This window comes from Talaromyces stipitatus, genomic scaffold, assembly GCF_000003125.1.
Source record: "Talaromyces stipitatus ATCC 10500 scf_1105507295541 genomic scaffold, whole genome shotgun sequence".
Taxonomy (NCBI): Eukaryota; Fungi; Ascomycota; class Eurotiomycetes; order Eurotiales; family Trichocomaceae; genus Talaromyces; species Talaromyces stipitatus.
The window spans coordinates 2,011,076-2,036,161 of NW_002990115.1; the positions used below are offsets into that span (position 1 = coordinate 2,011,076).

General features: G+C 47.2%; 12 protein-coding genes across 13 annotated transcripts, besides 4 other annotated features; 6 read left to right on the plus strand and 6 right to left on the minus strand.

The window, feature by feature from the left end:
• Window positions 1–237: 237 nt before the first annotated feature.
• Window positions 238–263: a microsatellite.
• Window positions 264–290: 27 nt separating this feature from the next.
• Window positions 291–337: a microsatellite.
• A 785-nt stretch (window positions 338–1,122) lies between these two features.
• On the plus strand, window positions 1,123–3,390 carry TSTA_030740 (GPI anchored endo-1,3(4)-beta-glucanase, putative; the record flags this gene model as incomplete). Its single annotated transcript, XM_002480199.1, has 2 exons — window positions 1,123–1,274; window positions 1,329–3,390. 2 exons carry the CDS (start codon window positions 1,123–1,125, stop codon window positions 3,388–3,390), a joined length of 2,214 nt encoding a protein of 737 aa, XP_002480244.1.
• Window positions 3,391–3,624: 234 nt separating this feature from the next.
• On the minus strand, window positions 3,625–5,024 carry TSTA_030750 (uncharacterized protein). Of its 2 annotated transcripts, none has more exons than XM_002480201.1 (4): window positions 4,635–5,024; window positions 4,441–4,572; window positions 4,246–4,379; window positions 3,625–4,066 (listed from the first exon to the last, which is right to left on the minus strand). In XM_002480201.1, the coding sequence occupies exons 1-4, from the start codon at window positions 4,924–4,926 to the stop codon at window positions 3,731–3,733; spliced, it is 894 nt and encodes a 297-aa protein (XP_002480246.1). In that variant the 5' UTR covers window positions 4,927–5,024; the 3' UTR covers window positions 3,625–3,730. The 2 variants fall into 2 exon arrangements, with proteins under 2 accessions (XP_002480246.1, XP_002480245.1); XM_002480200.1 differs by having other exon boundaries at window positions 4,243–4,379.
• An 810-nt stretch (window positions 5,025–5,834) lies between these two features.
• Window positions 5,835–5,864: a sequence feature (AT_rich).
• A 27-nt stretch (window positions 5,865–5,891) lies between these two features.
• On the plus strand, window positions 5,892–7,029 carry TSTA_030760 (uncharacterized protein). Its single transcript, XM_002480202.1, has 2 exons — window positions 5,892–6,456; window positions 6,527–7,029. The coding sequence occupies exons 1-2, from the start codon at window positions 6,390–6,392 to the stop codon at window positions 6,817–6,819; spliced, it is 360 nt and encodes a 119-aa protein (XP_002480247.1). The 5' UTR covers window positions 5,892–6,389; the 3' UTR covers window positions 6,820–7,029.
• Window positions 7,030–7,210: 181 nt separating this feature from the next.
• TSTA_030770 (uncharacterized protein) lies at window positions 7,211–8,247 on the plus strand (the record flags this gene model as incomplete). The annotated part of the gene is made up of 2 exons (XM_002480203.1): window positions 7,211–7,971; window positions 8,032–8,247. Exons 1-2 carry the CDS (start codon window positions 7,408–7,410, stop codon window positions 8,245–8,247), a joined length of 780 nt encoding a protein of 259 aa, XP_002480248.1. The 5' UTR covers window positions 7,211–7,407.
• A 298-nt stretch (window positions 8,248–8,545) lies between these two features.
• On the plus strand, window positions 8,546–9,905 carry TSTA_030780 (vacuolar protein sorting protein Vps66, putative; the record flags this gene model as incomplete). The annotated part of the gene is made up of 3 exons (XM_002480204.1): window positions 8,546–8,807; window positions 8,865–9,102; window positions 9,158–9,905. Exons 1-3 carry the CDS (start codon window positions 8,777–8,779, stop codon window positions 9,903–9,905), a joined length of 1,017 nt encoding a protein of 338 aa, XP_002480249.1. The 5' UTR covers window positions 8,546–8,776.
• Window positions 9,906–10,256: 351 nt separating this feature from the next.
• TSTA_030790 (uncharacterized protein) lies at window positions 10,257–12,263 on the minus strand (the record flags this gene model as incomplete). The annotated part of the gene is made up of 2 exons (XM_002480205.1): window positions 11,505–12,263; window positions 10,257–11,405 (listed from the first exon to the last, which is right to left on the minus strand). The coding sequence occupies exons 1-2, from the start codon at window positions 12,174–12,176 to the stop codon at window positions 10,257–10,259; spliced, it is 1,821 nt and encodes a 606-aa protein (XP_002480250.1). The 5' UTR covers window positions 12,177–12,263.
• Window positions 12,264–12,627: 364 nt separating this feature from the next.
• On the minus strand, window positions 12,628–15,337 carry TSTA_030800 (actin-binding protein, putative). The gene is made up of 8 exons (XM_002480206.1): window positions 15,063–15,337; window positions 14,971–14,999; window positions 14,846–14,905; window positions 14,652–14,794; window positions 14,549–14,597; window positions 14,397–14,500; window positions 13,881–14,342; window positions 12,628–13,805 (listed from the first exon to the last, which is right to left on the minus strand). Exons 1-8 carry the CDS (start codon window positions 15,094–15,096, stop codon window positions 12,944–12,946), a joined length of 1,743 nt encoding a protein of 580 aa, XP_002480251.1. The 5' UTR covers window positions 15,097–15,337; the 3' UTR covers window positions 12,628–12,943.
• A 552-nt stretch (window positions 15,338–15,889) lies between these two features.
• Window positions 15,890–19,063, plus strand: TSTA_030810 (kinesin family protein (KlpA), putative; the record flags this gene model as incomplete). The annotated part of the gene is made up of 4 exons (XM_002480207.1): window positions 15,890–16,061; window positions 16,114–16,914; window positions 16,960–18,524; window positions 18,575–19,063. The coding sequence occupies 4 exons, from the start codon at window positions 15,890–15,892 to the stop codon at window positions 18,746–18,748; spliced, it is 2,712 nt and encodes a 903-aa protein (XP_002480252.1). The 3' UTR covers window positions 18,749–19,063.
• Window positions 19,002–19,024: a sequence feature (AT_rich).
• Window positions 19,064–19,717: 654 nt separating the features above from the next.
• TSTA_030820 (DUF636 domain protein) lies at window positions 19,718–20,376 on the plus strand (the record flags this gene model as incomplete). Its single annotated transcript, XM_002480208.1, has 2 exons — window positions 19,718–19,987; window positions 20,050–20,376. The coding sequence occupies 2 exons, from the start codon at window positions 19,718–19,720 to the stop codon at window positions 20,203–20,205; spliced, it is 426 nt and encodes a 141-aa protein (XP_002480253.1). The 3' UTR covers window positions 20,206–20,376.
• Window positions 20,377–20,515: 139 nt separating this feature from the next.
• Window positions 20,516–21,451, minus strand: TSTA_030830 (secretory lipase, putative; the record flags this gene model as incomplete). The annotated part of the gene is made up of 2 exons (XM_002480209.1): window positions 20,516–21,087; window positions 21,115–21,451. The coding sequence occupies 2 exons, from the start codon at window positions 21,449–21,451 to the stop codon at window positions 20,516–20,518; spliced, it is 909 nt and encodes a 302-aa protein (XP_002480254.1).
• Window positions 21,452–21,466: 15 nt separating this feature from the next.
• TSTA_030840 (uncharacterized protein) lies at window positions 21,467–21,937 on the minus strand (the record flags this gene model as incomplete). Its single annotated transcript, XM_002480210.1, has 2 exons — window positions 21,467–21,909; window positions 21,934–21,937. The coding sequence occupies 2 exons, from the start codon at window positions 21,935–21,937 to the stop codon at window positions 21,467–21,469; spliced, it is 447 nt and encodes a 148-aa protein (XP_002480255.1).
• An 858-nt stretch (window positions 21,938–22,795) lies between these two features.
• Window positions 22,796–23,863, minus strand: TSTA_030850 (cell surface protein Mas1, putative; the record flags this gene model as incomplete). Its single annotated transcript, XM_002480211.1, has 4 exons — window positions 22,796–23,170; window positions 23,233–23,387; window positions 23,438–23,686; window positions 23,749–23,863. 4 exons carry the CDS (start codon window positions 23,861–23,863, stop codon window positions 22,796–22,798), a joined length of 894 nt encoding a protein of 297 aa, XP_002480256.1.
• Between the last annotated feature and the right edge of the window lie 1,223 nt (window positions 23,864–25,086).

The following is a 25,086-nucleotide window of genomic DNA, read 5'->3' on the forward strand; positions in this document are numbered from 1 at the left end:
CCTCGTATCAATAGGCCCGGAACAAAGTCACCGAATGGGAAGTGGCCTGGCTTGTGCCTGAGCGATGGCGTTGTGGCGGTGGGAGGAGCAAGGGCATGTCCAAACAGAGCGACCATTGATGTTGTTCTAGACTGGGAAATGGGGGAGTGATACGGACACTTGGGAAATACACGTGTTGGAGCATTGATTCGTTGCAATGAGCAATAAGGAATGTGGGCTATTGCAGCATTTTCATCCTGTTGTTGTTGTTGTTATTGTTATTGAAGGTAAGACAAGCGTCAATAGTGAGAAAGAAAAAGAGAGGACGAGAAGAAGAAGAAGAAGAAGAAGAAAAGAAAAGACGAGTAATAAGAAACATGGTCCAATGAGGAAGGAGCAAGTCAGCAAACACTGGCAAACAAACGGCAGGAGCGACCCTCGCAGGGTCTGTCTGCAACAGAAGGTGCGATGGTGTGGCTCTTTCCGTTTCAGAACGATAACGCTGGCAGGTACACGCGCCCTCTGATTGGCCCGTTCCGCGAGACTGCCGTTTCAGTCCCTGGCTTATCACAGAAAACATCCATCTGATTTGCACACTCTACCTTTACACGACTACACACTATGCCCTCGGAGAGTAGAAAGGCAGAAGCGCACCATGAGTGCGATCCACTGCGGACCCAGTCGAGTCTCGACGCCAGTCTGGGTACAGTTAGGCGACAATGAGGGGTCCGAGACAATATCGAACATTCAAGCCGAGCATGAATTTCATGGCTTTCCCTCTGAAACTTCGTTTCTCATATAACCTCACGCTGGACGCCGGTTATTTACTTTGGTTTCTGCTTCCCTTCCTCTCTTTCGTCCCGTTTTGTCAGTTGACATACTTCATTCGTTACTGGTCAGGCAGTCATTCCTTTCTGCTTGTTCAGGATTCAATACCGGGCTCAACAACATTCCGGTCAATACAAACAATCGTCCATTCATTTATTAAACCATCCATTCATTTCCTCGGTATTCAGCTTGTTCGATCAGTCCAACCTGGGCTTGAAACCCTCCTCCGTGTTGTTCTATCTTGCTGCTTTCACCTTTCAATCCTTTACTCAACACTAGGAGATATCCCAGACTGCGGGTTCGTTCTTGTTCGCCATGCCATCGCCTCTCCTTAACCTGGCGACGCTCGCCTTGGTTGCAGCGCCGGCCGTTGCAACCAACACCAACTACAACTTGCTCTACAAATTTGACCAAAGCAACTTCTTTCAAAACTTCTCTTTCAATTCCAACCCTGACCCGACCCACGGGTACGTTTGCGAGCATTGAGATGTATGAAACAATTGAGACTAACTGGACCTTAGATTCGTCAAGTACTTGGATTACAATGATGCCCATGACGCAGGCCTTGCCAAAATTCAGTCTGGAAATGTGTATCTCGGTGTTGACTATACCAACACATACACCAGCGGCGGCCGCCCTTCAACTCGTGTCGAGTCCAACGTCGAGTTCGACCAGGGCCTTCTCATTGCCGACATTGCCCACATGCCCGCAAATGCTTGCGGTATCTGGCCCGCCTTCTGGACTACCGGCTCCAACTGGCCCCAAGATGGCGAGATCGATATCATCGAGGGCATCAACCAACAGGCCACTACTCAAGTAGCCCTGCATACATTAGAAAAGTGTGACATCTCTACACTTGGCTCTCAGCAATCTGGCCAATTGATGGCGACCGCTTGCTCAACCACTAATGGTGCTGGTGGTTGTACCGTCAAGGGAACCCAAGGTAGCTATGGAGACGCCTTCAATGCCTTGGGCGGTGGTGTCTATGCCATGGAGGTGACTTCTCAGGGCATCAAAATCTGGTTCTTCCCACGTTCAAGCATCCCCGAATGTATCACCTCTGGCAACCCTGATCCCGCCAGCTTTGGTACACCAATGGCTGTCTTCCAGGGCACCTGCGACTTCCAAAGCGGCTTCAGAAACCAGAAGATTATCATCAACACCGACTTCTGTGGTGATTGGGCAGGTTACAGCTACGGTTCTTCGACCTGTGCCTCTAAAGCTGATGCTGCTAGCCCTTCTACAGCCCACTCGTCTTGCGAAGCTTACGTTGGAGCTAACCCATCTGCTTTCGTTGAAGCTTACTGGGAGATTGCGTCTATCGAGCTTTACCAACAGGGAGCTGCTCCTACATCGTCGTCTGCACCTCCGTCCGCGACTGTAACCTCCACAACTCAGACAACTTCTGTTCCCACATCCACGGCTCCTGCATCTACAACCCCTGCGTCCTCAGCTCCCACTTCTGCTCCTACGTCCACTGTTCCTACTTCAACCGGATCTGTCTCGCCTACAAGGAGCCCCGTCCGCTCATCTCCTGTGGTCAACCCTAGCAGCCAAGCAGTTGCCCCCAGCTCAGGCTCAGGATCAGGCTCGGGCTCAGGCTCGGGCACCTCCCCAGGATCTGCTCGTATATCCCAGGGTACCACTTCCTGTTCCTCCAAGAGCACACTCACCGTGACTTCGCTGGTTTCTCCCACCAGCAGTGCTCAGGTCGTCCCGACAACCACCCCCTGCTCGTCTACCAGCACTTTGACAGTGACCGCCTTCTCTAGTCCTGCTCCTTCAGTTCAAGCAGCTAGCACTGCATCCTCGAAACTGACCACCACCACTGTTATTGTCACGTCATATGTGGATGTTTGTCCTACCGGTTTCACCACAAAGACTGTCACGCAAACTGTCACTTATTGCCCTGCTGAAGCTACCGGAACCAGCATCGCTCCTGTCTTCACAACCACCTCAAAGCTTTGCACTACTGGCTGTGCACCCACCCCCACAACTGTTGTCGTTGTGATCCCAGTGGAGACAGCTACAATCCCAGCAAAAGCCACTGGTACTTCTCTCGGATCTGGCAGCAACCCAGCTTCCGCTACGGAAACTACAACTTTACCCGCAAATGCGGCCGGTACTTCTCTTGGTTCCGGAAACAACCCAGCACCCGCTGAGACTGCAACTCTGCCTGGAAAAGCAGCCGGTACGGCTCTTGGTTCCGGAAACAACCCAGCACCCGCTGAGACTGCAACTCTGCCTGGAAAAGCAGCCGGTACGGCTCCTGGATCTGGGAGCAACCCAGCATCAGCTGTAGAGACTTCGACTTTGCCCGCACCTGCTGTCTCTGCACCCGCGACTCTTAGCACGGCAGTTAACCCAGGTCGTCCTCCAATCTACTCGACTGGTGGTTTTGTTCCGGTAGCTCCTTCATCTGCTATCGTCCCTCTTGCTCCCAAGCCATCAGGCTCATTATCCGGTGGTGGCAGCGTTACTTCCACCAGTGTGAAGCCCGCTTTCACTGGCGCAGGCAGCAGGATAACACCATCAGCTGTAGGCTTCCTTGCCGCAGCTGTTGGCTTTGTACTATTTGTTTAGACGTGGATTTCGAGCTTAATTATGTGTGTTTGGCCTTTGGCTATTTCTATACCCCTTATTTCTCTTAGATATTTATTATTGGAATATATTGGTCTTTGCTTGAACATAACATCCTCGTAATCTATCTTGACACTTGTCAGATCTTTTCAGTGCATAGACCTAGCAATCTATTACGCGAGCATACTCGCAACAGATTGTCGGGCATTCATGATTCCTAGCCTTGGAAGGTTGTTTGCACCAATTCGCTTTCATTCCTTCTTTTAATAAATAGAGCCACGTCGCTCCTCCTTAGTTCTTGCATAAAGTGATACCATCAACTAACTAGTACTAATAGGCACAATCAAGGCTCCACATCATAAACAATCTCATCCATCCCCGGCACAAAATCCTCCTCCTCCGGATGCCCAGGAACCATATGTCTATATGCCCAATCAATCATCCCCCTCCAATCTCTACATTTATGCGGCGTATTAAAATCCGGATAGGGTCTCTGCTCACGACCACGAACAAATTTGTAACCTACTACACCGGGGTCGGCGTGACACATTATTGATTGACGGAGGGTTTCAAGGCAGTGGTATAGATGCATTTCGAGGACTGGTTGCGGATCACGGAATTCGTCGCCGTTGTTTCTGTAGTGTGGATAATTGAACCAGATGGCTTTGCGAAGAAAGTTCTATTTTTGTAGTCAGTTGGTGGTGAGCTATATATGTAGGTAGAACTTGTAGAATTTGTTGGGGTGAAGGCTTAGGGTTTTAGTTTCCCAAAAAGTATATCTCTTTCCTATTACAGTAATTTTTTCTTGAAACAGATTTCGTATCCAGATAAAAAGTATACGAGAGTAGAGCTCACCACACAGTGCAATTGATGCGTTAACTCCAGAGACGCTATGTAATCTCCACTACCCTGATAACCAGCTGGAACACGTACATCGCCTTTATGCAGTCCGGCCTTTAGAGCGATTTCTTCCGGGAGCGCAAACACGCCCACTAGCAAGATCAAAGGTCAGTTCAATGGGTTTATGTAAGATCGCTGGAAAATATTACTTACTATTAGACGATATCTCATCCCATGCTGCGTCTACCTCTGGACCTGGAGGTTGTCGGTATATGGAAGGCCAGTTAAGGCTTCCGTTGGTGGTGACGAGGCGTGGTGTCGTATCGATATCTTTAATTACGGGGCCTGTGATGGCTATACATCAGTACTTTATAGATATCATAATTATTTTCTGCGAAAAGCCTGACTATAATATGTCGAATGCTCAAAGCAAATATCCTCAATCTTAGCGTTGTGTTTCTCCCGCAGAACGTTCGTCACGATTATAGCCAGCGCAATGCATACGACGGATAACCATACGGATATTAAAATTCCCTGCCTAGTTTCCGGTAAGAATATTGTTGTGTTCCGCCTATAGTCCTTCTCTCGCGAGAGTGAATTTTGCTCATCCTCTAGATCTGCATCACTGGTTGTCACTGTATCCGAGAGTTGATCGTAACCGTCCTTAGTGAAGAGATTCCTAGTATTTTCGAAGGTCATTTCCTCTCATAATATTAGCAGGCTACTGGAGTTTAGAGAAATATAAAGCGAAAGTTGAAAGTCACGGGCATCGAGAAGATTCCGAGGTAGAAAACCCCGAGGTTCTGGAGAGGAAAAGAAAAGAGTTATCATGCAACTACTTCATTATCCATGGCCATTCTAGACACGTCATATTGAGCGATATTTCTTGTCTAACTGTAAATAGAACTCAACTTGAGGGTCATCCTGGGGAAAAGTTGTTGGTGTATGCACTGTCTGGGGTCCCTTGTCCTGGCTAACGAAAGCAATGTAACACAAATGCTTGTTTGACTGCTGCGTCAGTGGAATTTCAGTTGAGACATAGACAAAAGACTGCCACTCTCACAATATTCCCCATAGTACTGTATTCCATCATGGCGCATGTCTGTGATTCTTGATAAGACCATTTGGCACAAAGAAATGACCGGTGTAAGCCGTTAATCAGTTACACCTGAATGAGGCAAGAGGATACTTGTGTATTAGAAATGCAGAACCCCTCCCGACCAGGGGTTGAGGAATTTACCGCCCTAGTAAGATGCTACTACCAGATAGATATTTTCATATGCAATTTCTCAATTTGTCAGTACGTAACTGTAACTATTATAAAAACTTGGCTCTATAGTTAAGTTATGATGTGGTCTTCTACATTAGATAATCATCTACCTGCTTACTTACTTAGTTATAAGCATGTGTCTCAGCTCCTGAGGTCACTAGTCTGACTCTAAGGCTCACCTTGGTTACACATTATTAATTGGTTATGGAGCAAACTTGTGTGTTTTTCTTATCCAAGACACTAAAAGTCTACCAAAGAAATTGATTGTACGACGCTTGAGTGACATAGGGTTAGCAGGGGAGACATCATCCCATCTCAAGCATGTCATATGATGAACAAAATTTAAATAAAGATTTTAAAAATATATGAACATATTTGTGACCTATGTCCCTACATTGTCAAACTACATAAACAAGCAGTTTTGTCATGCATGAAAGAAACAAACCTGTGGAATGCTTCTTTTCACACCATAGGTAACACATCTCAGAACGATAGTCTCTAATGTGTCTTCAGGGCAACAGAAAAGAGTCTGTAATAAGTGTCACAAATTGAAAATATCAGAATGGGATAAATTGCTCACAGAACGATGGTCGGGCACATTAGTCTTTCTTTGACGCGATGATTGGATGACTTTCCGGTCTCCTGAATAGGGAATCTTGGGGTCGGATATGGATATTTGGATGATGAAACCATTTGATCCAGTATTTTGTCTGTCTATGAGCACTCCGCTTTGTCTGGTTGATTATAAATAGGCCGTGGTTGAGCTTGAGGTCTGGAATGCTTTCTCCTTCAGGTCACTCATTCATACAATCGACCACCCAACTTCCATTCATTCTCAGCATTAGGGTCAAAAGCAATTAGATCTTTACAGGGATCTGGATTATCGTACAAGATGTTGTCCAAAACCGTCATTACCGCCCTCTTGGTGACTGCTGCAGTTGCTCTGCCAGCCAACACTGGTTTGTTTCTCCTACCAGGGTTCTTCGCCGGAAGATTCAAGGATTATCATGACTGATGGAATTGATACAGCTCCCCGGTCCCTTACGGAAAGCGATTCTAACACAATGGCCAAGTCCTATGTCCCCGAGGCTGGGGCTGATGGCCAAGGTGACGCTACCCCCGAAAAGGGTTTCTATCCCTATCACCATCATCCACCAGGAGCGGCTGATAGTGAAGCCGATGCTCTTGAAAAGCGTTTCTATATCTATCATCATCATCCACCAGGCGCGGCTGACGGTGAACAAGCTGCTGATCTGGATAAGCGCGACCCTAATACTCTTGTCAAGTTCTACATTCCCGAAACGTCGGCTGGCAAGGAGTAAAGTGGTGCCGACATGGCACAACACCTTAGTTTCTAGTTGGCGGATTAAGCATAGGTTGTTGCTTGATGAGATGTGTCTATTTTGATTGTATTTCATGCAAATTGCTTTTTGATGTTATATTGGAGAGTGTGAGTTAAATTCATTTGGAAACTGCTAAGATTTGTGAGTAGTTGAATAGCTTTGTTGAATTGATAACTGGCTAGACAGTTCTGATGTATCCATCGCTGTAGTTTTGAGACCGGCAAGGTGCGAGTTGTAGGATATACGCCAAGGACTGCCTCTCTTTGTGCCTCGTATGCAATCTGAGAGGCCAATATGGAAAAGTTGACCTTCACTAGCCCTCTAGTCAGGTGTATAATGAACAAAGAATTTATCCACTGTTCTGCAATACCCCGTCCAAAAGTTTTCGGATAAGATGATGGCCTCGATATATCCCGACTGGAGTAGGTGTCACAGCCCCGCCCTATCCCAGACGTAGGACATCAAAGAGCAACAGGACTGTCCGGTCTTTCGGATGTTGTTCTCTCTCGTTGATCATCCGTGGATATCTTCACCCCGAAGACTCAACGCTAGTAAACCAGAATCAAGATGGCCCACAAAATGGCCCTATTGAATAATAAAACGACGAGCATTCGTCTACTCAGCACGTTCAGCATCCTCATTCTTCTCGTGACTATTGACATCTATTTTTCCGTGCTCTCGCCGACGAGTTGTGACTTGGTCAACGAGCCATTTGCACAAAATGTCTCCTCAAATCGTCCTGATCAGGAGAGGCTGGAACTCCAAGACGAAAGTCTAGGCCCGGGCCAGAGAGGCAGAAATGGTATTGTCTTTCAAGAAACCAAGGACTTGAAGGACACGAGCGTCGCAGGTGACAAAAATTGGGACAATCTCTTTGCCAGCGACGGTTACTTATATGTGAAACCAAAGAATGCATCATTTCCCCGGGAGCCTTGGGGTGTAAGCATGTTTCATGGTTTGCATTGTCTCCAAATACTTCGAAACAAGATCCAAAACCTAGAGGAAGAAGCGAGCCAGTCTGGTAGCGAGACTCTTGAGAAACAGGAGAAACATGGGCACCACCATGATGGAGCTGATGAATCCGACATTTCTGATGACCATTACAAGCATTGTTTCTCCTACCTCGTGCAGGTAAGATCATGAAATAGTGGACATCGCTGGGAAGAGACTTATCTGCTAATTGACGAATAGTCAATTATATGTGCAGTTGACGACACAATCGAGCCTCCACATATCCACACATATAAGAATGGCAGTTATAAGGAGTACAGTATCGATGGTGTTGGTACCTGGCATCAGTGCCGGGATCAAAGTCTGATACGGAAGAAGATATTGGAGAGTGAAGAAAATACACTTGAGCGTTGGGATTATAAAGTCGGGGATACTGTGCAGAGCGTCTGGGGATAGACTTGGTCATGTAGAAACGTTGAAATGCTTTATTTTGTTTTCGCTGGAGGTCACGTGGCCGTAGGAGTAGAATCACATGCTCGGCCGAAATTTAATTCTCCCAACTTGAACCACGTTTCTCGCTATAACTTCCTCTTGTTCGTTAATTATCCCTGCCAGGATTTCAAATTAAGAACTGCCTGCAGTTCGCAGGTTGCCTTATCGTCGTTGTCGGGCCCCACTGGTTCTCTTGTTGGCATTCTAGACAGATCAGCAAGCTGTACGTACATCGCCGCAGCTCCGTCCGCCGTGACCGTTCGCACTCATGCCAATATTTCGCGCCTATTGATGCTCCACCGTTGTCTTGCGATGCATGATCTTTCTCGACTCTGACAATGAGATCTGTGTCGAATAGTTAGAAAGCTACGGTTATTTCTTCTGTGATCAGCTCTCTTGACATACTCAACGGAGAACACGTGCCACATTACGATCATTCCACCCGCTATCCTCACTCCGTCGCATGGCAATATAGCGCCATAGCAACTTACAAATGGAGAAATACTCCCAATTCCGAGACCGAGGCATGTTCTATACTTTTGCAGATAACAAAGCTACTAAAGCTAACAACGAACGTCCAGGTTCTGGCATTGCGCCCTTCCTCCCCGTTCCTACGTCAAAATCTGGCTATGCGCTGCCACTACACATATTCCTATTTTGCTTCCGCCTTCCGCTGCTCATATTCGTGTGTCTGAGTTATTTCGTTGTCCTGCAATGGCTCCCAATCGGCTCCTTGGGAAAGAAAGCTTCGCTTTGGTGTATACTCGGTGTCCCGAGCCTATGGTGGATTGATCTGCAAGTTGACGGCGTAAAGAGAGGGTTCGTATCTTTGGCACAAACACTATTCGCAGTTTTTGAGGACTAACTGGAATAGACGCCTTGCTAGTCAACGGGCCCGCTTGCCCATCTCCAATTGTATCATTGCTTCTTCTTTCACGTCTCCTATCGACCCAGTCTATCTCGCTGCCGTTTTCGATCCCGTCTTTACCGCATCGTATCCCAATACGCGCAAAGTTGAGCGCTTGTCTCTCCTACAGGCTATACTACGCTCGTTCGCATACCCTTTAGTCAACCCGCCGCCAGATACACAGCTTGTCGAGCTTTCCGAGCTGCTCGAGAAGTATAAGTCCCGGCCCGTCGCTGTATTCGCTGAATGTACAACGACGAATGGCCGGGGTATCCTTCCCCTCAGCAGATCTCTCGTATCTGTACCACCACGCTCCAAAATTTACCCAGTAAGCTTGCGTTATACCGAGGCTGATGTAACTACACCGGTACCCGGTACATACATCACGTTCCTATGGAACCTGCTCAGCAGACCGACGCATTTCATCCGAGTGCGTGTTGCCGAGTACGTGACGACTTCTAATAAGAACTTGTCGCTGTCGTCGCAAGCCCACAGCACGAGTACTGACTTCTTCGACGATGATGAACCCACATCCTTCTTCGAGGAGTATGCAGGCTCGAACAAGGACTCGGAATTGACGAAAAGTGAGGTAGCTGTGCTAGACTACGTTGGCGAGTCACTGGCCCGTTTGGGCAGAGTGAAGAGGGTGGGATTGGGTGTGAAAGAGAAGCAGGATTTTGTGGATCTGTGGACTAGGAATAAGAGACTTCGATGACGTTATACATTCTATGAGAAGGAAAAGTACATGAAAATATAGATAGAAATTTTTGCTAGATATTTATATGGATATATCTTTAATTTCGGATTGGCTTCTACACGGTAGTCCGCAGCAGCTATGCCTGAGAAGTTCATCAGCGCAGGTATGAAACGTACCTAGGTACCTAAGGATGTATAGACAGGGTATAATGGCCACGGAATAATACATGCAGCATTCGAAGAAAGTAAGTCACCATGCCAGAAACAATATCCAAGCATACATGAACCGAAAACACAAGCCGATAGCAACTCCACGCTCAACTACAAATCAAAGAAAGGGGTATACCACAAACCTAAGCCAGCGAGATTCCTATGGAACGCTCGATCCAACAACAGCCTTAGTAGCTAGCTGCTCAATTCGTTGTGCATACAAGTCCATCGTATGCATCAATGGATCACCGAAGATCAGACCTCTGAGTTCAGCATCGGAAGCAGTTACAGCCTCCAGTGATATGTTCGAGGAGGACGAGCTTGTCTTCTTCCTTTTGCTATCTCCTTGATGTTTTGATGATCGATGAGGAGACGAAGAGGACGAAAACTTACGGGTCCGAAGAACGATGATACGTCCAGCCAACGAGAGTGTTGCCTCAGGGACGTTCCATGTTGGTTTCCCCTTGCCACTGATAGTCGTGATCTTACTATCGGAAGAGCAAGAAGGTAACTTGAGTGAAGAGGACGAGGGCCGAGGATCTGGTCGCGCGTAAAGTTCTAGCAGACTCCTGACGTAGGCTTTGTCAGCTCTAGCGACTGGGTCACCCTCATTGACGAATGCGAAGAAGATATTCTTGTAATACCGTGGCTTGCCAGTTGGCTTTTGTAAGGGTAACAATGAGATTGGTGGTGCGCCGAAAGTCACACAGTGAACTCTTTTGAAGAGATCCTGCAGTTCGGTCAATTCGCTGGATACCGTCTGCGATAGCATATGGCAGTATAAAAGTGACGCTACAGCTCCCCCAGCGCTATGGCCTGTAAGAACCAGGGAGCAAGTCGCCCGTCGCGGATTCTCCTGGAGCAAATCTCGCAACTGCGCTGCAACAGGCTTAATCATCTTCCTAGCAACGCTTAAAAAGCCCGCATGGCATAGACTGCCTTCGTCATCGAGGAAATTTGTAGGCGCAGTAGGTTCGGTTCGAATATTGACGGCCCAGTCTTGAAAACTTTGCGTGCCACGGATGGCTAGAACAATTGTGTTCTTCTCGTCAAGAGGGATTGATTTCAGCACTACGCTCTTGGTACCGCGTCTCCAGTCCCCAGAGATAAAGTTCTGCCGTTCTTTGCTCGACGGTTTCTCGTATGCCCGTCGGGAATATGTCGATGCAAGACAGATCAGGGGCCAGGTCGCAAAGTACAGTTTCAGTGGAGGAAGTGCAGAGGAGGTGTAAGCGTTGGCGTAGTGGTAGACTTTGGAGAATGGATTGGTTGAAGATCCTGGTATACGTGCAATAGTCGTTGCATTTACCTTTGTTGTTAAGGATGAAGGTCTTCGTCTGTGGTCTCTGTGCCTTGAATGTGTATGATTCCTCTCCAATGAAGATGATGGCAAATCAGCTAGGGTCACAGATGATGCAGAAGCATCCGTGCTGGCAAAGACCTGATTCTCGGCCATAGCTAGGGTATGCGTTAATTCAATTGATTCCTTGCGTGGGACCGGAAGATATTCCCCTAGGTCTGTAGACTCTACTCTGTATGTTCCATCGTCCATTGAAGTAAGAACATCATCCAACCTCACAGCAACAGCATCTAACGCTCCTCCATACTGTTCTTTAGTTGGCTTATGACTCGTTAGCGAGTCATAAACTTCAACCGCAAGATTGCCGGCATCATTTAAGGTGGCTGAGAGTGAACCAAGATGAAGATATGACTGCCATTGGCGTTGCTGTTGCGGTCGTGGAATGATGGGAGGCGCAGGAGCTGCTGGTACCGCAGTATGACCTCCAACATGGTGCGCATAATACATTTGATTCCCAGGGTGTTGGTGTGGAATAGTATGTGTATAATGATGTACCGGTCGAAAAGGTAGAGTTATCAAGTTGGCATGATACTGCGGATGTACCTTGTGGACATGAGGTGGGACACCAAATGCAGGTGTATAGACTACATTTGGGTTTATTTGGGAAGGTCCATGTGTTGTTGCTGGCACAGCATGACTTTGATTTGGTGTTTGTGTCGGAGTTGGAGGTACAGTCTGATAGGGTGGAGGAGGTGTTTCTGGAATTGACCCGGCTTCCATTGCGTAGTTTGTTTACATAGAGGTAGTCGAAGACACAAGCTTGAACCAGCAAGCTCCAGGAGGACGAAAGATATCTTATTTATCCTGCCTGTAGAGATGGTTCATGAGTCACTGTATAGTCATATTGTGTAGATAGTTACACAGCTTGAGGTGAGAAGAAGGCTCTTTTGAGGATTGACTGTCTCACCTGATCTGCGCAACCTGACTGGTGGCGGAGCAGCCAACCACATCGAGGAGATGCGCCAATGCCTCGTCAAGCACGTGAGCATGCGAGTGCACTGCCCCTTCGAGCATCATCTTAGGGATATTTTAGGGTCTCATCAGGGTTAGGGCTGGGATGTGTCTTCGAATAGCTTCATGGTTACCTCTTTGATCCGATAGGCTCTACCACAATCTTCAACGACTCTCGGTCCCGAAGTTAGTAAGAAACGATGTCACATCCTTGAGATATGGATATAGTAAGTAGTCCTATTTAGCACAATGTCATTTCAAATTTCCTATCTGTTCATTCGTATTTGTCACATTCTTGTAGAGTATGTTGATGTTGATATTGATAGGAGTGACACATATTTTTCCTTTAGCACCCAAATGGAACGCTTGCTTCGACTTTACAAACAGATACTAAACGAGAGAAAAATGGAGAAGAAGAAAGAAGATATCCGGCGACAATTAAAAAAAGCCCACACAGAGCTCATCAAGGAATTTTCCTCCTGTATAGCTTATACCAAGACACAAAAACAAAGCTGGTCAACTAATTTGGAGTAAGCTTAGTTGAGTTTGGCCTTCAGAGATTCAATTTCCGCAGTAAGATTCTGCATCTGTTCGGCTTGGGATGCAATGGTCCTGGTCTGCTGAGCAATCAATGCTTTGATTTCGGCAATGTCGTCGGATACAGAGGTCGAAGTGGTAGTAGTAGGATTTTCGATGGTAATTTTTGGTGTTTCGATAGTGGGTGTAGAAGTCACAGGGGTCGTAGCTTCTTTTTCTTTGATTGGAGGAGCTGGTTTACTGACAACAGGCGCGGCTGTCGCTCGCTCCACTGGCTTTGTGACTTCTTCAAAGCTGGATGCGTCATCAATTTCTTCTTCCTTCTCGTCATCGTCGGCGAACTTGTCGACCATTGCGGCCATGGATGCACCTTGGTCTTTCATTGAAGGGGCAGGTCGCACCACCACTGGGGTAGGCTCTGCGCGGACGGGTTCTGCAATAGTAGACTTGGGAGCTTCAGTAGGCTTAGGAGTATCGGCGGTTATCGTGGATGTCGGCTTGTTTTGAGTTGGAGTCACCTCCTTGAGTCCAGTGCCGTCATAGATACCCTCCATGGAAATCTTGGGTGGTATAGCTTCCTTGCCTGCTTGCCATTCAGCAGAGCTCATAGCAGGCGTAATACCAGTGGTGGGAGGGTAAATATCGTCTTGGAAATTTTCAGACCGACGAGGCACGATGAAGGATATCGGCTCAATATATGTGTCAGCCACGGATTTGTAGATACGGACGACTTCATTTTGATGGATATTGACACCGCGCTTGGGCATGAAAGCAAGTCCTCGTTGAGGATCACTTGATTTATATTCGGACAGAAACTCGAATTTGTCGTTTTCGTACTCGAAGTAGCGAATGTTACCGTCACTAAATCGGTCAGTCGCGAAACAAGCCAGTCATAGATCCATCATAGAATGCAGGAAATCTCGCTGAAAAACTTACCCTTTACCAGCCAAGTATAGACATTGAGTACCGTCATCCCAGAAAGGAACGCACACACCAGAGATAGAGTCCAGCGTCTTGAACCCGCTAATGGGTTCACGAGCCGCGCGAATGTCCCAGAGAGCGAGCTGACGATCACTCATCTTAGAGAAACCGGTTGTGACAACGCGGTCATGTTCGCCCATCCATACGGCTCGGCTGTTTTTGGCTCCAGAATGTCCTGCAGTTTCCTGAGCAGGGCGCTCTTGGCGAACATCCCACAGCCTCAGCTTCTTGTCACGGGATGTTGTTACGAGAAGTGATCCATTGGCGCTCCATGACTGAGACTGGACAATATCGCCTAGTTTCAAGGTATATTTGGCGGCACCGGCTTCAATGTCCCAGATTTTGATTGTGAAATCGCCTGACGCTGTCGCGAGCACGTTCTCGGCGGCAGGGTTGAATAAGACGTGCCCAACCTTCCTGTACGTCTGTTAGCCATGATGCACACAATCAAGCCGACCCGCAGCAACTAACTTGGGATGTCCACTCAATTTGCCGACGGGAGAGATATCTTGGATTTGATCGGGTTCGACGTCGGGGCGAATGGTAAAGTTGTCGGGTACACGCCAAAGGAAGATCTAGAATCTTAGCGGAAGGATAGTGAACGATGAATCGACCCAAATTACCTTGCCATCATCGGAACCGGACGCAATCAGGGAGTCACTGAAAGGGTTCCTAATAATTCCGTCAGTTTTAACGAGGGCCATGCACATGCTTTGTCAAGCTTACCAGTCGGTATCGAGGACAGCGGCTGTGTGTCCTCGGAACAAGGGCATCTTCTCGGGGAGTTTCCCTCGCTCTTCAAGAGGAATGACCGCAAACGCACCGCCACCACCGGCCTCCCAGTTAACTGCCAGGTATTGGGGATTGACCTGTTATGCGGGTTAGTGAAGTCGGAGAATATGGGAGCCTTCCCGTCGCACTTTGAGCAGGTTGGTGTCCCAAGCATTGCGGGACACTCGCAGGTTGTCATAGCATTGTTCCTGTTCGTAAAGATGAGTGATCGTTCATTTCATTCGTGTAGTTGGACTGTCGAATCTAGGCGTACTCGTCTTGTGGGTTGGCCAAAAACGTGTCCTACTCAGGAGACAGGTGTTAGCTTCTTGCGCCAGGAAACGGCGCAACAGCAATAAGACTTACGATACTTCGACGATCGGACGAAACGACCAGACATGGTGGTGGAAACAATAATGTGGAAATTGACGAACCGAAAATAGGAAAGTGGTCGCCAGGACCTTGATAAACAATTGAGAATATGGAGAAACAAGAGTGGGAAGAGAAGGGAGCAAGCTTGGAGTCTCAGCCTCGCCGCCGATAAGTTAGTTGCCTGCCGGTAAAGTCCAGGGGTCCTAGCCCACCACGTACGTTGTCATCCACGACAACAAGTTCGAGAAGGACTACTTGATACAAAGTATAGCCATATCAGAATCTTTACTGAGATTATTATCCTATATTATGAGTATCCAGTGAACAAAGAGCTGTCCAACAGCATCACGTGGGCGACAAGCCTGAGTACATTCCAAAGAGGACTAGTTCAACGGCTCAAACATGCCCCTCTGCTGGCCTGAGGCGCCAAGGCACTCAGGCTCAAGCTGCTTGCCTGAACGGGTGCTGACTAAGTCTCCTGAGTTTGTTTACATCGTTTCTCCGGGTAACCACTTTCTCGTCTGCTTTGTTGATCAACTTGCTTCCACCAACTCAACGACCTTCAGCCAGCATTGCACTCATCTCCGGCCACGAACACGACAACCATCGACATCATCTGTACTTGAAGGAGCGTATAGGCGTCTTGTATACACCGAAGACTTTTCAATACGCGAATTCTTTGGTCTTCTCGTCTGATGCTGTAGCTTTTCTCTCCAATTGTCTTCTCGCCAAATCGCCGACTTTTGCTCCCCGCATTGTTGCGTTGACCGGAACACGCATGGATGAGAATTTTATCGACGTACGATTGTTTTCCCAGCTCAATGGCAACGACTGACGAATGCTGTACATTGCAGATGGAATCTCGGCTAAATAGCAAATCGCGCATACCGCAAGCTGGGTTGACTGAGATGAATTCAGCGAAGACCAACTCGCGATCAGGGCTGAAACCACCAGGATTTGCAACAGCTGGACTCAAGCCATCAGCTACGTCGAGTATGTTTCATAGCTTTCGTTCTATTTACGCTCAGTGTCTAACTCATTGCAGAAACATCTACGACAACGAACCGCCACCATCAACCATCCGCTTCCACCTCCAAGATACCCAATGGTGCACCAAGGGCTCATTCCAGGACAAACTCATTTTCCTCGTCGGTCTCTACCCGGACGACCCAGTCTCGAGCAACATCGGCCTCTTCCTCTCAGACTGTGGGAACGGGCTCTCGAGCAGCGAGACCTCAGACATCTATGACCCAACGGAAACCTGGCGCAACTTCCATTGCACGACCGCATACTTCACTAGATACCCATGAGGAGGAATCCCCGAACAGTGTGTTAGGCAAAAGAAAGGGTATGCAAAATTCCTTAAAGCCTTATCAAGTTACCCCTGGATCGTACGATAAGCACCTCAATTGCACAATACAATGGACCCCCCCTTTCATCCCATCTTCCACTCCCGATGGCCTGCCTCCCCAACGCAGAGATGCCTCAATAAGTACCCTTATGAGCAAGTTATCTTTATCAGACCCCGTGACTGCCCCAGAAGATCAAGTTAAACCGGCAAAGAAAACCTGCAAGATCCCCTCCCGCCCTAAGTCCACAAGGTTACCTCTACGTCAAACAAAGTCTACACAATTGGCACATTCCCCATCCCGTCGCAAGCTTGGCTCTCCTCAAAAGAAAGAATCTGTCACACCGTTTCTAACCAAGTATTCTCAAATAAAAGCCTGGGATGAGACTAGGTTCCAGGATTTCGAATCTTTTACAAGCAATTTTTTCGAAAAATTTACACAAGTTAGTCAAAACAGCGATGTCATGAAGGATGCCGTCAACATATACAAATCACGAGGTATGTTCTACCATGACGATTGAAATCGTCGCTAACACTTCGCAGTTGACGAGCTCGAGAGAAATCGAGATGAGCTCTTGACCACCAATTGTTCGCTTCGTATCGAGGTGGAGTCGATGAAAAATAAAGTCTCGACCGCTGAGGAGGCGGTAAAGATTGCAGAAACAGAACATGAGATTGCCATGGATGAGTACGAGCAGCGTTTGCGCATCGAGACCGATACGGTTCGTGAGGAGAGTCAGAAGCAACTACAGCTTTTGATTTCACAGCATCAAAACGAAATTGAGGATCTGCGTCTGCGCCATCAGAGAGAGCTTGACGATGAACGCACTACCTATCAACGTGAACTCGGCCAGGTAAACTCACAGAATGCCCTCGAAACACAGAAGGTCCATTTGGAGGTAGCGAATAAAGACAGGCAGATTGAATCCCTCCAGCGCGATTTGCGTGCTGCCCTTGACGATATAGAAGCTGAGAAATCAAAGAATCGGGAACTCCGTGGTCATTTGGGTACTGCAAGTAACAATACTTTGACTCTGGAATCATCAATTCGCGCTTTGAAAGCAAGAATCGAATTCCTGGAATCCGGCAGCCAAGAGCAGTCTCAAGCGTTTGAACGCCTTCAGAAACAATTAGAAGATGCCCTCGCAGAGACAAACGAAGCGAAGGAGAAGCTACGTAAAGAGGAGACACTTCGACGCAAGCTACACAACCAGGTGCAAGAATTGAAGGGAAATATTCGCGTTTTCTGTCGTGTTCGACCACCTCTCGCTTCAGAGCCGGAATCCGATATTGCGCAAATCGCTTTTCCCGACGATGCAGAAGATTGCAAAGAAATTGCAATAATGGGTCCTGAAGAGAGAAGCAGCCTTGGAACTGTATCCCGCAAGAATAACGCATTTTCCTTCGATCGTGTTTTTGGACCTAGTAACCAGAATGCTGATGTTTTTGAAGAAATCAGTCAGTTGGTCCAGAGTGCTCTTGACGGCTACAACGTGTGTATTTTCTGCTATGGACAGACCGGAAGCGGTAAGACACACACCATGTCGTCCGCAGATGGCATGATTCCACGTGCTGTTCACCAGATTTATGATACTGCAAAAAGCTTGGAAGAAAAGGGGTGGACTTACACCATGGAGGGCAACTTTGTTGAAGTCTACAACGAGAACTTGAATGATCTTCTTGGAAAAGCCGATGATCTGGATAAGAAGAGGCATGAAATTCGGCATGACATGCAGAGGTGCAAAACCACGATTACGGATGTCACCACTGTTACACTCGATTCTCCTGAGATGGTTGAGTCGATCCTTAAGCGCGCAGCCGCCAATCGATCTGTCGCAGCAACAAAAGCAAATGAGAGATCATCCAGGTCACATTCCGTATTTATTCTGCGACTACTCGGCCATAACACCATAACAGGAGAGCGGTGCGAAGGAACACTCAATCTGGTTGACCTCGCTGGTAGTGAGCGACTCAGTCACAGTGGTGCAACAGGGGAACGTCTGAAGGAAACACAGAATATCAACCGAAGTTTGAGCTGCTTGGGAGATGTTATCGGCGCATTGGGCTCAGGCAAAGAGGGTGGACACATTCCGTACAGAAACAGCAAGGTTTGTTCTGAACTCATTCTCATATCTTAACCAAACTGATCTTTTTCCAGCTTACATATCTGTTGCAATTTTCGCTGGGTGGCAACTCTAAGACGCTGATGTTCGTCATGGTCAGTCCTCTGCAGGCACATCTTGGGGAGACCCTGACGAGTCTGAAGTTCGCCACAAAAGTACATAATACACACATTGGAACTGCGAAACGTGTCTCAAAGATACAGAATTAAGCAGCTACTGATAACCTTTCTTTACGATATGATACCACGAGTGACTGTTGGCCTTTTCTCGAATTGCATTGGTGTTTGGAGTTCATGTTCTTTTGTTGATTCCCTTTTGGCTTTTGCTATATGACTGTCTTTCACTTCCACACTACATCTTATGTAGGATGTCACGTCGTCTTCGTTTCGGTTTGGTCTTTCTGCTCCTGACTGCAGTATTGAACATATTTGTGTAGCTGTGCAGCTGAAGATTTCGTTCGAGTATTTATTTTTTTTTTTTTTAAAGTGTCGATAGAGATGAGTATATTGACGTTATTGATCGCCGTTCTCAAGCAAACCTACTCACACCTACATAGCCCTGGTCAGCCATTGAGCCTGCTTCTTACATCGTATCGCGGTTCCTTGGATCCTGTAATCTAAGAGCAACACCTGAACACTTTCGAAACGATGTCCCTACCTAGGTAACTCATCCTTGTCGAACGTAGCTAGGGCTATAGAAAGCACGTGATCAAATCCCCTCTTTCAAAGTGTCTCTGCCATTCTTGAGATATTATCCGGAATACAGGTTGTGAACCATAATTGAGAGGTATAAATATATTCTAAGAAACCGATGGCATTGTTTTATGTCATTTTCAGGCCATTAACACCTAGGTGGTTGCTGTCTTGTTCACTAGAAAGTGATGATCCCACAGCCCTAACCCTACTTAGGATAGGCATACTGTGACGTCAATCCTCCATAATCAGTGAACATCAAGCTTCCCAGAATGAGATAAATGCATCAATTTTTCGACTTCAAACAAATGTTTTTTACACACTAGTCGGCCTCAAAACAGATTTAGTCAAATCAACCATCTACATCAATTAATGAATCGTCTCGCAGCTCTATCCAAGCACCTACCCTGGCAAACCCTAAGAGCAAACCCATCATCTTCTTATCTCCTATTTACCTCCTCACGACTTTCACAACTGATCAGGAAAATGACAACTCTAACGGGCTCCTGCTACTGTCAAAACATCAAATACGAAGTCACGCTCAATTCGCCTGATGATGCTCGCACCTCACTGTGTCATTGTCGGAACTGCAAAAAAGCATTTGGAGCCAACTACGGACTGACGGCAAAGATACCCAAGGACGCTTTGAAGATCACCCAGGGAAAACCAAAAGGACACTCGGCAGATAATGGGTCGGGTATGGTGATTAATAGGGAGTTTTGTGGTAATTGTGGGAGTTTCATTCTCGAATATGGGGTGAGCTTTCCCCCTTTTTTCTTCAATTCCGACGTTCCATAGTCAACTAATCATATATGCAGGAAGCTGTGAAAAATAAGTTTCGGTATATTGTTGTGGGTTCACTGGATGATCCAGAGGCTCTGCCTCCTAAGGGGGAATTCTTCTGCAAAGACCGAGTCTCTTGGATGCCAGAGGTACCGAGTAAGTCTACCTTCCATGCTGACCTAGGTACATAAGCGGCCTTTTCTGACCACACGGAACCCAAACAGATGTATTTCACAAGAGAGAAATAAATGAATGAAATTGCAAGGACCTCTGTTATGCTTTGTAGTCCCCTTTCATATTTGAATAAGGAAAACACATATCGAATCCAGCAAACATCAACATGCAACCCCAAACTTTATTGGCACAGCGGACTGGGACTCAAATATTTCAGAGGTTACAAAGATTGTTGAGGTGACATTAATATTATGACTATTACGGCGCGCGTCATCCCCATCACAGTAAGCTTAAACATCGAAGGATATGAGTCCATAACATTTCAGATCATCCAATCATGATAGGTCCAACAGGCGCAGAAAGCAGAGAAAGTAGAACATCTACGAGACCAGCTCCTAGAGCTGCCAGAGCATCTGGATCTGTCAAGCTCGTGAGAACGGTAGATTGCGAACATCCAAGTTCTACAGGACGCCCATTCATACGATCTTCCAACCACATGAATGCATCAGGAGCACCAAGAATAGCCATAGCTGCATGCTCTGATAGCTCATCGCGCTTGCATTGCACACTCGCTCCACCAGAGCAATAGTATTGCGCGACAAGAGCGTCAGTATCGTTAACCGGACTTATTTCGTCTCCAGCGGATTTATAGATGTACAGCGGTATCTTCGGCAGATGTTGACCCATGGCATTGGCTCCCAAAAGTGCAGTGGCTGTAGGTTCGGTAAAGATGTTTGGATCTTTGACGTATGAAAACATATCCTGACCGAAATAAGTGGTTGTATCACCACTGAGGCAGAGACTTTTTGTTTTGTTGAACTCAGCGGCCTTAGAGGGCAGCACATTATCAGCAACCAGCTGGGCAGCAGTTGGATACTCATTTGCCAACCCCTGGATACCTGCGGGAATTAGCCCAGTAAATAAACCCTTATTCACTGCATAAACCACGGGGAGGATCTGTGGAACGGTTCCTCCAAGTGCAACTCCAGCAATGTTGAGCTCAGGGGCGTAAGTCGGCTGCAGTTCAGCGGCAAATCCACTGGCTAAACTACCTCCAGAATAACCCCATAAGGTGACAGTAGCATCTTTCGAGATGCTTGTGAATTCGGTGGATGCTAGTGCAGCTCGAACGTTGTCGAGGGTAGCTTGTGCAGATAGGTGATTAGCCAAAAAGGCAGATTTCGTACCAAGATGGTCAGGTACGGTGACTACCCATCCCTTGTCGAGGGCAGCGGTAATAAAAACCAATTCTAGTTGAGGCATGACTATACCAAGGATTCAATCCGTGGCAGCTTCCAACTGAAAGGCATAAGACGGCAAGCAATTAGGGTTGGCCGCATCTTGTGCCACCTGGTATGAAAGTAACTTCGTAAAATCTGCGTTATGCGGTACGAGAATGGTAGAAACAGTAGCGACAGCGTCTCCGAACGAATTCGTCGTTCGATATAAGATCTGGTAGGAGGCGGCCAGATTGATTGGAGCCAAGCTGAATGCTGCAATGGGATATGGTGGTGTCCGATAGCGTAGAATACTTCCTGCGACTGTCGACTCGAATCCCTCAGGAGGTACGTAAAAGGGTCGCCGACAGGATATTGTGGCCCTGGGGTCCTCACGACAGGTACACCCAAAGCCAGAAACGGCATTAACAGGATGAGAAGCCAGCAAGACAAGAACTTGAGGTTGATCATTTTGGGTCCCAGTTTCACTTGACGAGCCCGTACCTATGTAATATGAGTACTCGACACGCATTGTGCCAACGTTCTGTTTATGTGTCAAGCTGAGCTCAACTCTGTTGTTACAACACTCTGTGTCATGCGGCCAGTTCATACCATCCGAAGCATATGCTTCGGATCTCACGAGCTTTACCCCATACTTTCTTCACGATGAGCCTCGGCGCCTTTCGTACCTCAAGGAGTTGAATTTGGATTCCTGCAGATTACCCCACAGTTTGTTTGTTGAATGGTCCCAGATCGTTACTGAATCCGATATTAGTGCACATGCTAGTCAGATATCCTCTACGTATCAAGGATCAGAGCCTTAAATTATGGAGGTGGCTAACAACACTACTCCCTTAACTAGTATTTGCCAATCCTATTTTCCGGATCAATGATGCCTCGTAGCCAATTGCGTAACAAGACAATACTCATGCCTAGACTCCGGGATAACCGTCTCTGCATTTATGAAGATCTTATTGTAACCTGCCAAGGTGGAAAATCGGAAAAATAACCAGCTAGCAAGAAAAACCGATGAACAAGCAGCACTTCTAACGGAAGTATTCCAAGCACGTCACCAGGCTCTTAACGCCGAATACACTGATTATGAATTGAGTATATTCCTGATATTATTCCGAGGTTGGCATGGATAATATAATTCTGACTAAGTAACCATGAAAGAACATTGACATTATCAGGAAAAATCATCCATACTTTCCTCCTATTCTCTTCTTGTTTCCCTCACTTCACCTCCCTGCCAGGTACCTAATCCTTCTCCTTCCCTCCCCAACCAGTTGTCCCACTCAAGCATCGGCATCTCTCAATGGCCAAATTGAATTAGGCTTGTAATTGTCTCGCTATTAAGATCACGCCGGATGTCTTTAGAGCAGTCACCTTACTCGAGTTCCGTTTCAGTGCGCTTGAGGATACCGCGGGCCATGTGGCGCTTGCTCAAGTTGTACTCAACGGCTCTCTTTTTGGCAGCTGAAGACTGTGTAAAGGCAGCAGAACCACCAAAGGGACCCGCAAGAGCGTTGTTGTTGACACGTACAATGCAGACGTTGCTGGCACCACCAACGCTTCCAGAGCATGTCATACCTTGAGGCATCTGAACCTGGATAGGAAAGTCTTCAGTCTTTGCGGTGGAGAGACCTAGTTTACTACCAGGAACGTCCTGGATGATTTCAGCCTTCTGGAAGGCACTGGGGTCAGTACCGCCGGAGGTTGGATCAATCATAGCTGTCAGGGGGCCAGCGCCGTCTTGGTTGACCTAAGAGAAGAAGAAATCAGCTTATGATAACAGCAAGAAAACCTTAGCTGGGATGATAATACCTGATGATAGGTCAAGCTAATGGTGCCGTTGTCGGAGCAAGTAGGCAAACCGCTTGTTGCACCAGTGCCTGCAGCTGCCTTGACACCACCTTCAACAGGGGCATTCTTGGTGCTAGTGCCTTGAGAGTTGCTGCCTGCACCGCCTCCGTTCTTTCCTACAATGCCATTAGCGATGAGAGTCTATAAGAAGAAATAACAAACATACCATTACCAAGAAGATCGCCTAGGAGACCTCGCTTTGCCGACGTAGTAGAGTTTCCGGATGAGGCAGCAGCTGCTGAAGACCCTCCCATGAAAGAAGCGATGGCAGCAGCAGCGTCAACAGGACCGCCTCCCTTGGTACGTCCAAGAGCAGAAGCCTTTTTGCCGCCTAATTCATTCTGGCGAATGATGGAGGTATCGGCCTCGGCACCACAGCCTGGACTTGCGCAGTCACGAGGAGTTCCGTCAATGACTATCGAATAGTTAGACAAAGAAGACGGGGTATTACAAATTAGAGATGCGAAATGAATTCACCTGATAGGCCGGGCATGTTGACACCGTTGGCACCCTGGATCTGAGTAACCACACCGTGGCTGTAAACTTCAGCCGCCAGGGCGAAGAGGAGACCTGCATAAATAGTAGAACGCATTTTGGAAATTGTTTTCGATATTTCGGAAAAGTACGAGTGGGTATAGCAAAGTCAGCAAAGATGTAAAAGACTAATTAATGCGGCCGGCGCAACAAGAATGAACAAGATTATCAAGCTGAGTGGAAGTTGAGTCGATGAGCGTGGGAGTGAAAGTTGATGGATTTCTCGAGATCTTCAGGCCTTTATATACCTTTGTAGACGTCGACACAGGCAGGTCCGAGAAGACGCATCCTAGATGTGAATTTGGAAACATGAGCCCAAAAGTGAAAAAGAAGAAATCGATTGGTCACAAACCAAGCATACCTCTTTTTCCTTCATGCTAAGTGGCTGGGATACAGAATAGATCTCTCGCTTGCATTTCTCAAACATATCTGGAAAAGTAACCTATCCAGCAGAAAATCGGCGACATTCCCGATACAGAATACCAACAACAGACTAGGTCTAGCCTTAGTACAGTTTGTTGGAACTGGGACGTCGATCAGGGTATGTGCCTCAAGTTAGTCGGCACAGTCTCAAGGCGAGGCAGAGAAGATTCCCAACATTTCTTGCTTGTTGGTCGTAGGGGAAGGGGCATGAAAAAGAGCCGTAACAAGCACATCCGTGGTGAATCATGGATGTATTTGTGCTCTCCTATCAGATGCTAATCGCCGAGGCCCAATGGCCAGAGGATGAACCGTGTGAGTAGTCCGGACTCCGCAGACTTGTGTACTCCCATCCCACATTAGAACGCTCAGTTGACCATAGTTTGAGCGATCTCTCCGAAGCTTGTTACAGATAAGATCTGAGCCCTAGACCGTGTTTTCATCCTGGCTGGGGTGCGGAGTCTAGCCTCTGCGAATTTGTCAGTTTAGTGGCTAGACTCGGTTCGACGTTGAAACCCGATAGGGAGAACGTGAACAGGGGGTTTAGAGGCGCAGTCGTCTCATCATGATACGGGGAGAAAGCGTATCGTCTCAGTGAATGCACAGTGCACTCCTTGCAAACTTGTTCTTGGCGTATCGGTTGATGCCGAAAACTCTTACAAACTCCGCTTGCTACATAGTACGTACGATTTTGTGTATGTTTAAGTGGATATCAAGGATAAATCCTGATTCCATTTCAAACCTGCCAAGCTACGACGAGGAAGACGGAGCAAAAGTGAATCGCGAGAGATACGTATTAATCTCGATTTGACTTCTCCTCGTCTACTTTTAGTGTACATTGCATATCTAATCCAGAGCCTA

Coding starts and splice junctions, on each gene's coding strand:
- TSTA_030800 (XM_002480206.1), bottom strand. CDS start 15,096: ATGTCTGGTCGTTTCGTCCGATCGTCGAAGTATC. Junction 14,906..14,970: donor TTGGCCAACCCACAAGACGA/GTACGCCTAGAT, acceptor CTTTACGAACAG/GAACAATGCTATGACAACCT. Junction 14,795..14,845: donor GGGACACCAACCTGCTCAAA/GTGCGACGGGAA, acceptor CCCGCATAACAG/GTCAATCCCCAATACCTGGC.
- TSTA_030750 (XM_002480200.1), bottom strand. CDS start 4,926: ATGACCTTCGAAAATACTAGGAATCTCTTCACTAAGGACGGTTACGAT. Junction 4,573..4,634: donor TGAGCATTCGACATATTATA/GTCAGGCTTTTC, acceptor TAGCCATCACAG/GCCCCGTAATTAAAGATATC. Junction 4,380..4,440: donor GGATGAGATATCGTCTAATA/GTAAGTAATATT, acceptor TGATCTTGCTAG/TGGGCGTGTTTGCGCTCCCG.
- TSTA_030760 (XM_002480202.1), top strand. CDS start 6,390: ATGTTGTCCAAAACCGTCATTACCGCCCTCTTGGTGACTGCTGCAGTT. Junction 6,457..6,526: donor TGCTCTGCCAGCCAACACTG/GTTTGTTTCTCC, acceptor GAATTGATACAG/CTCCCCGGTCCCTTACGGAA.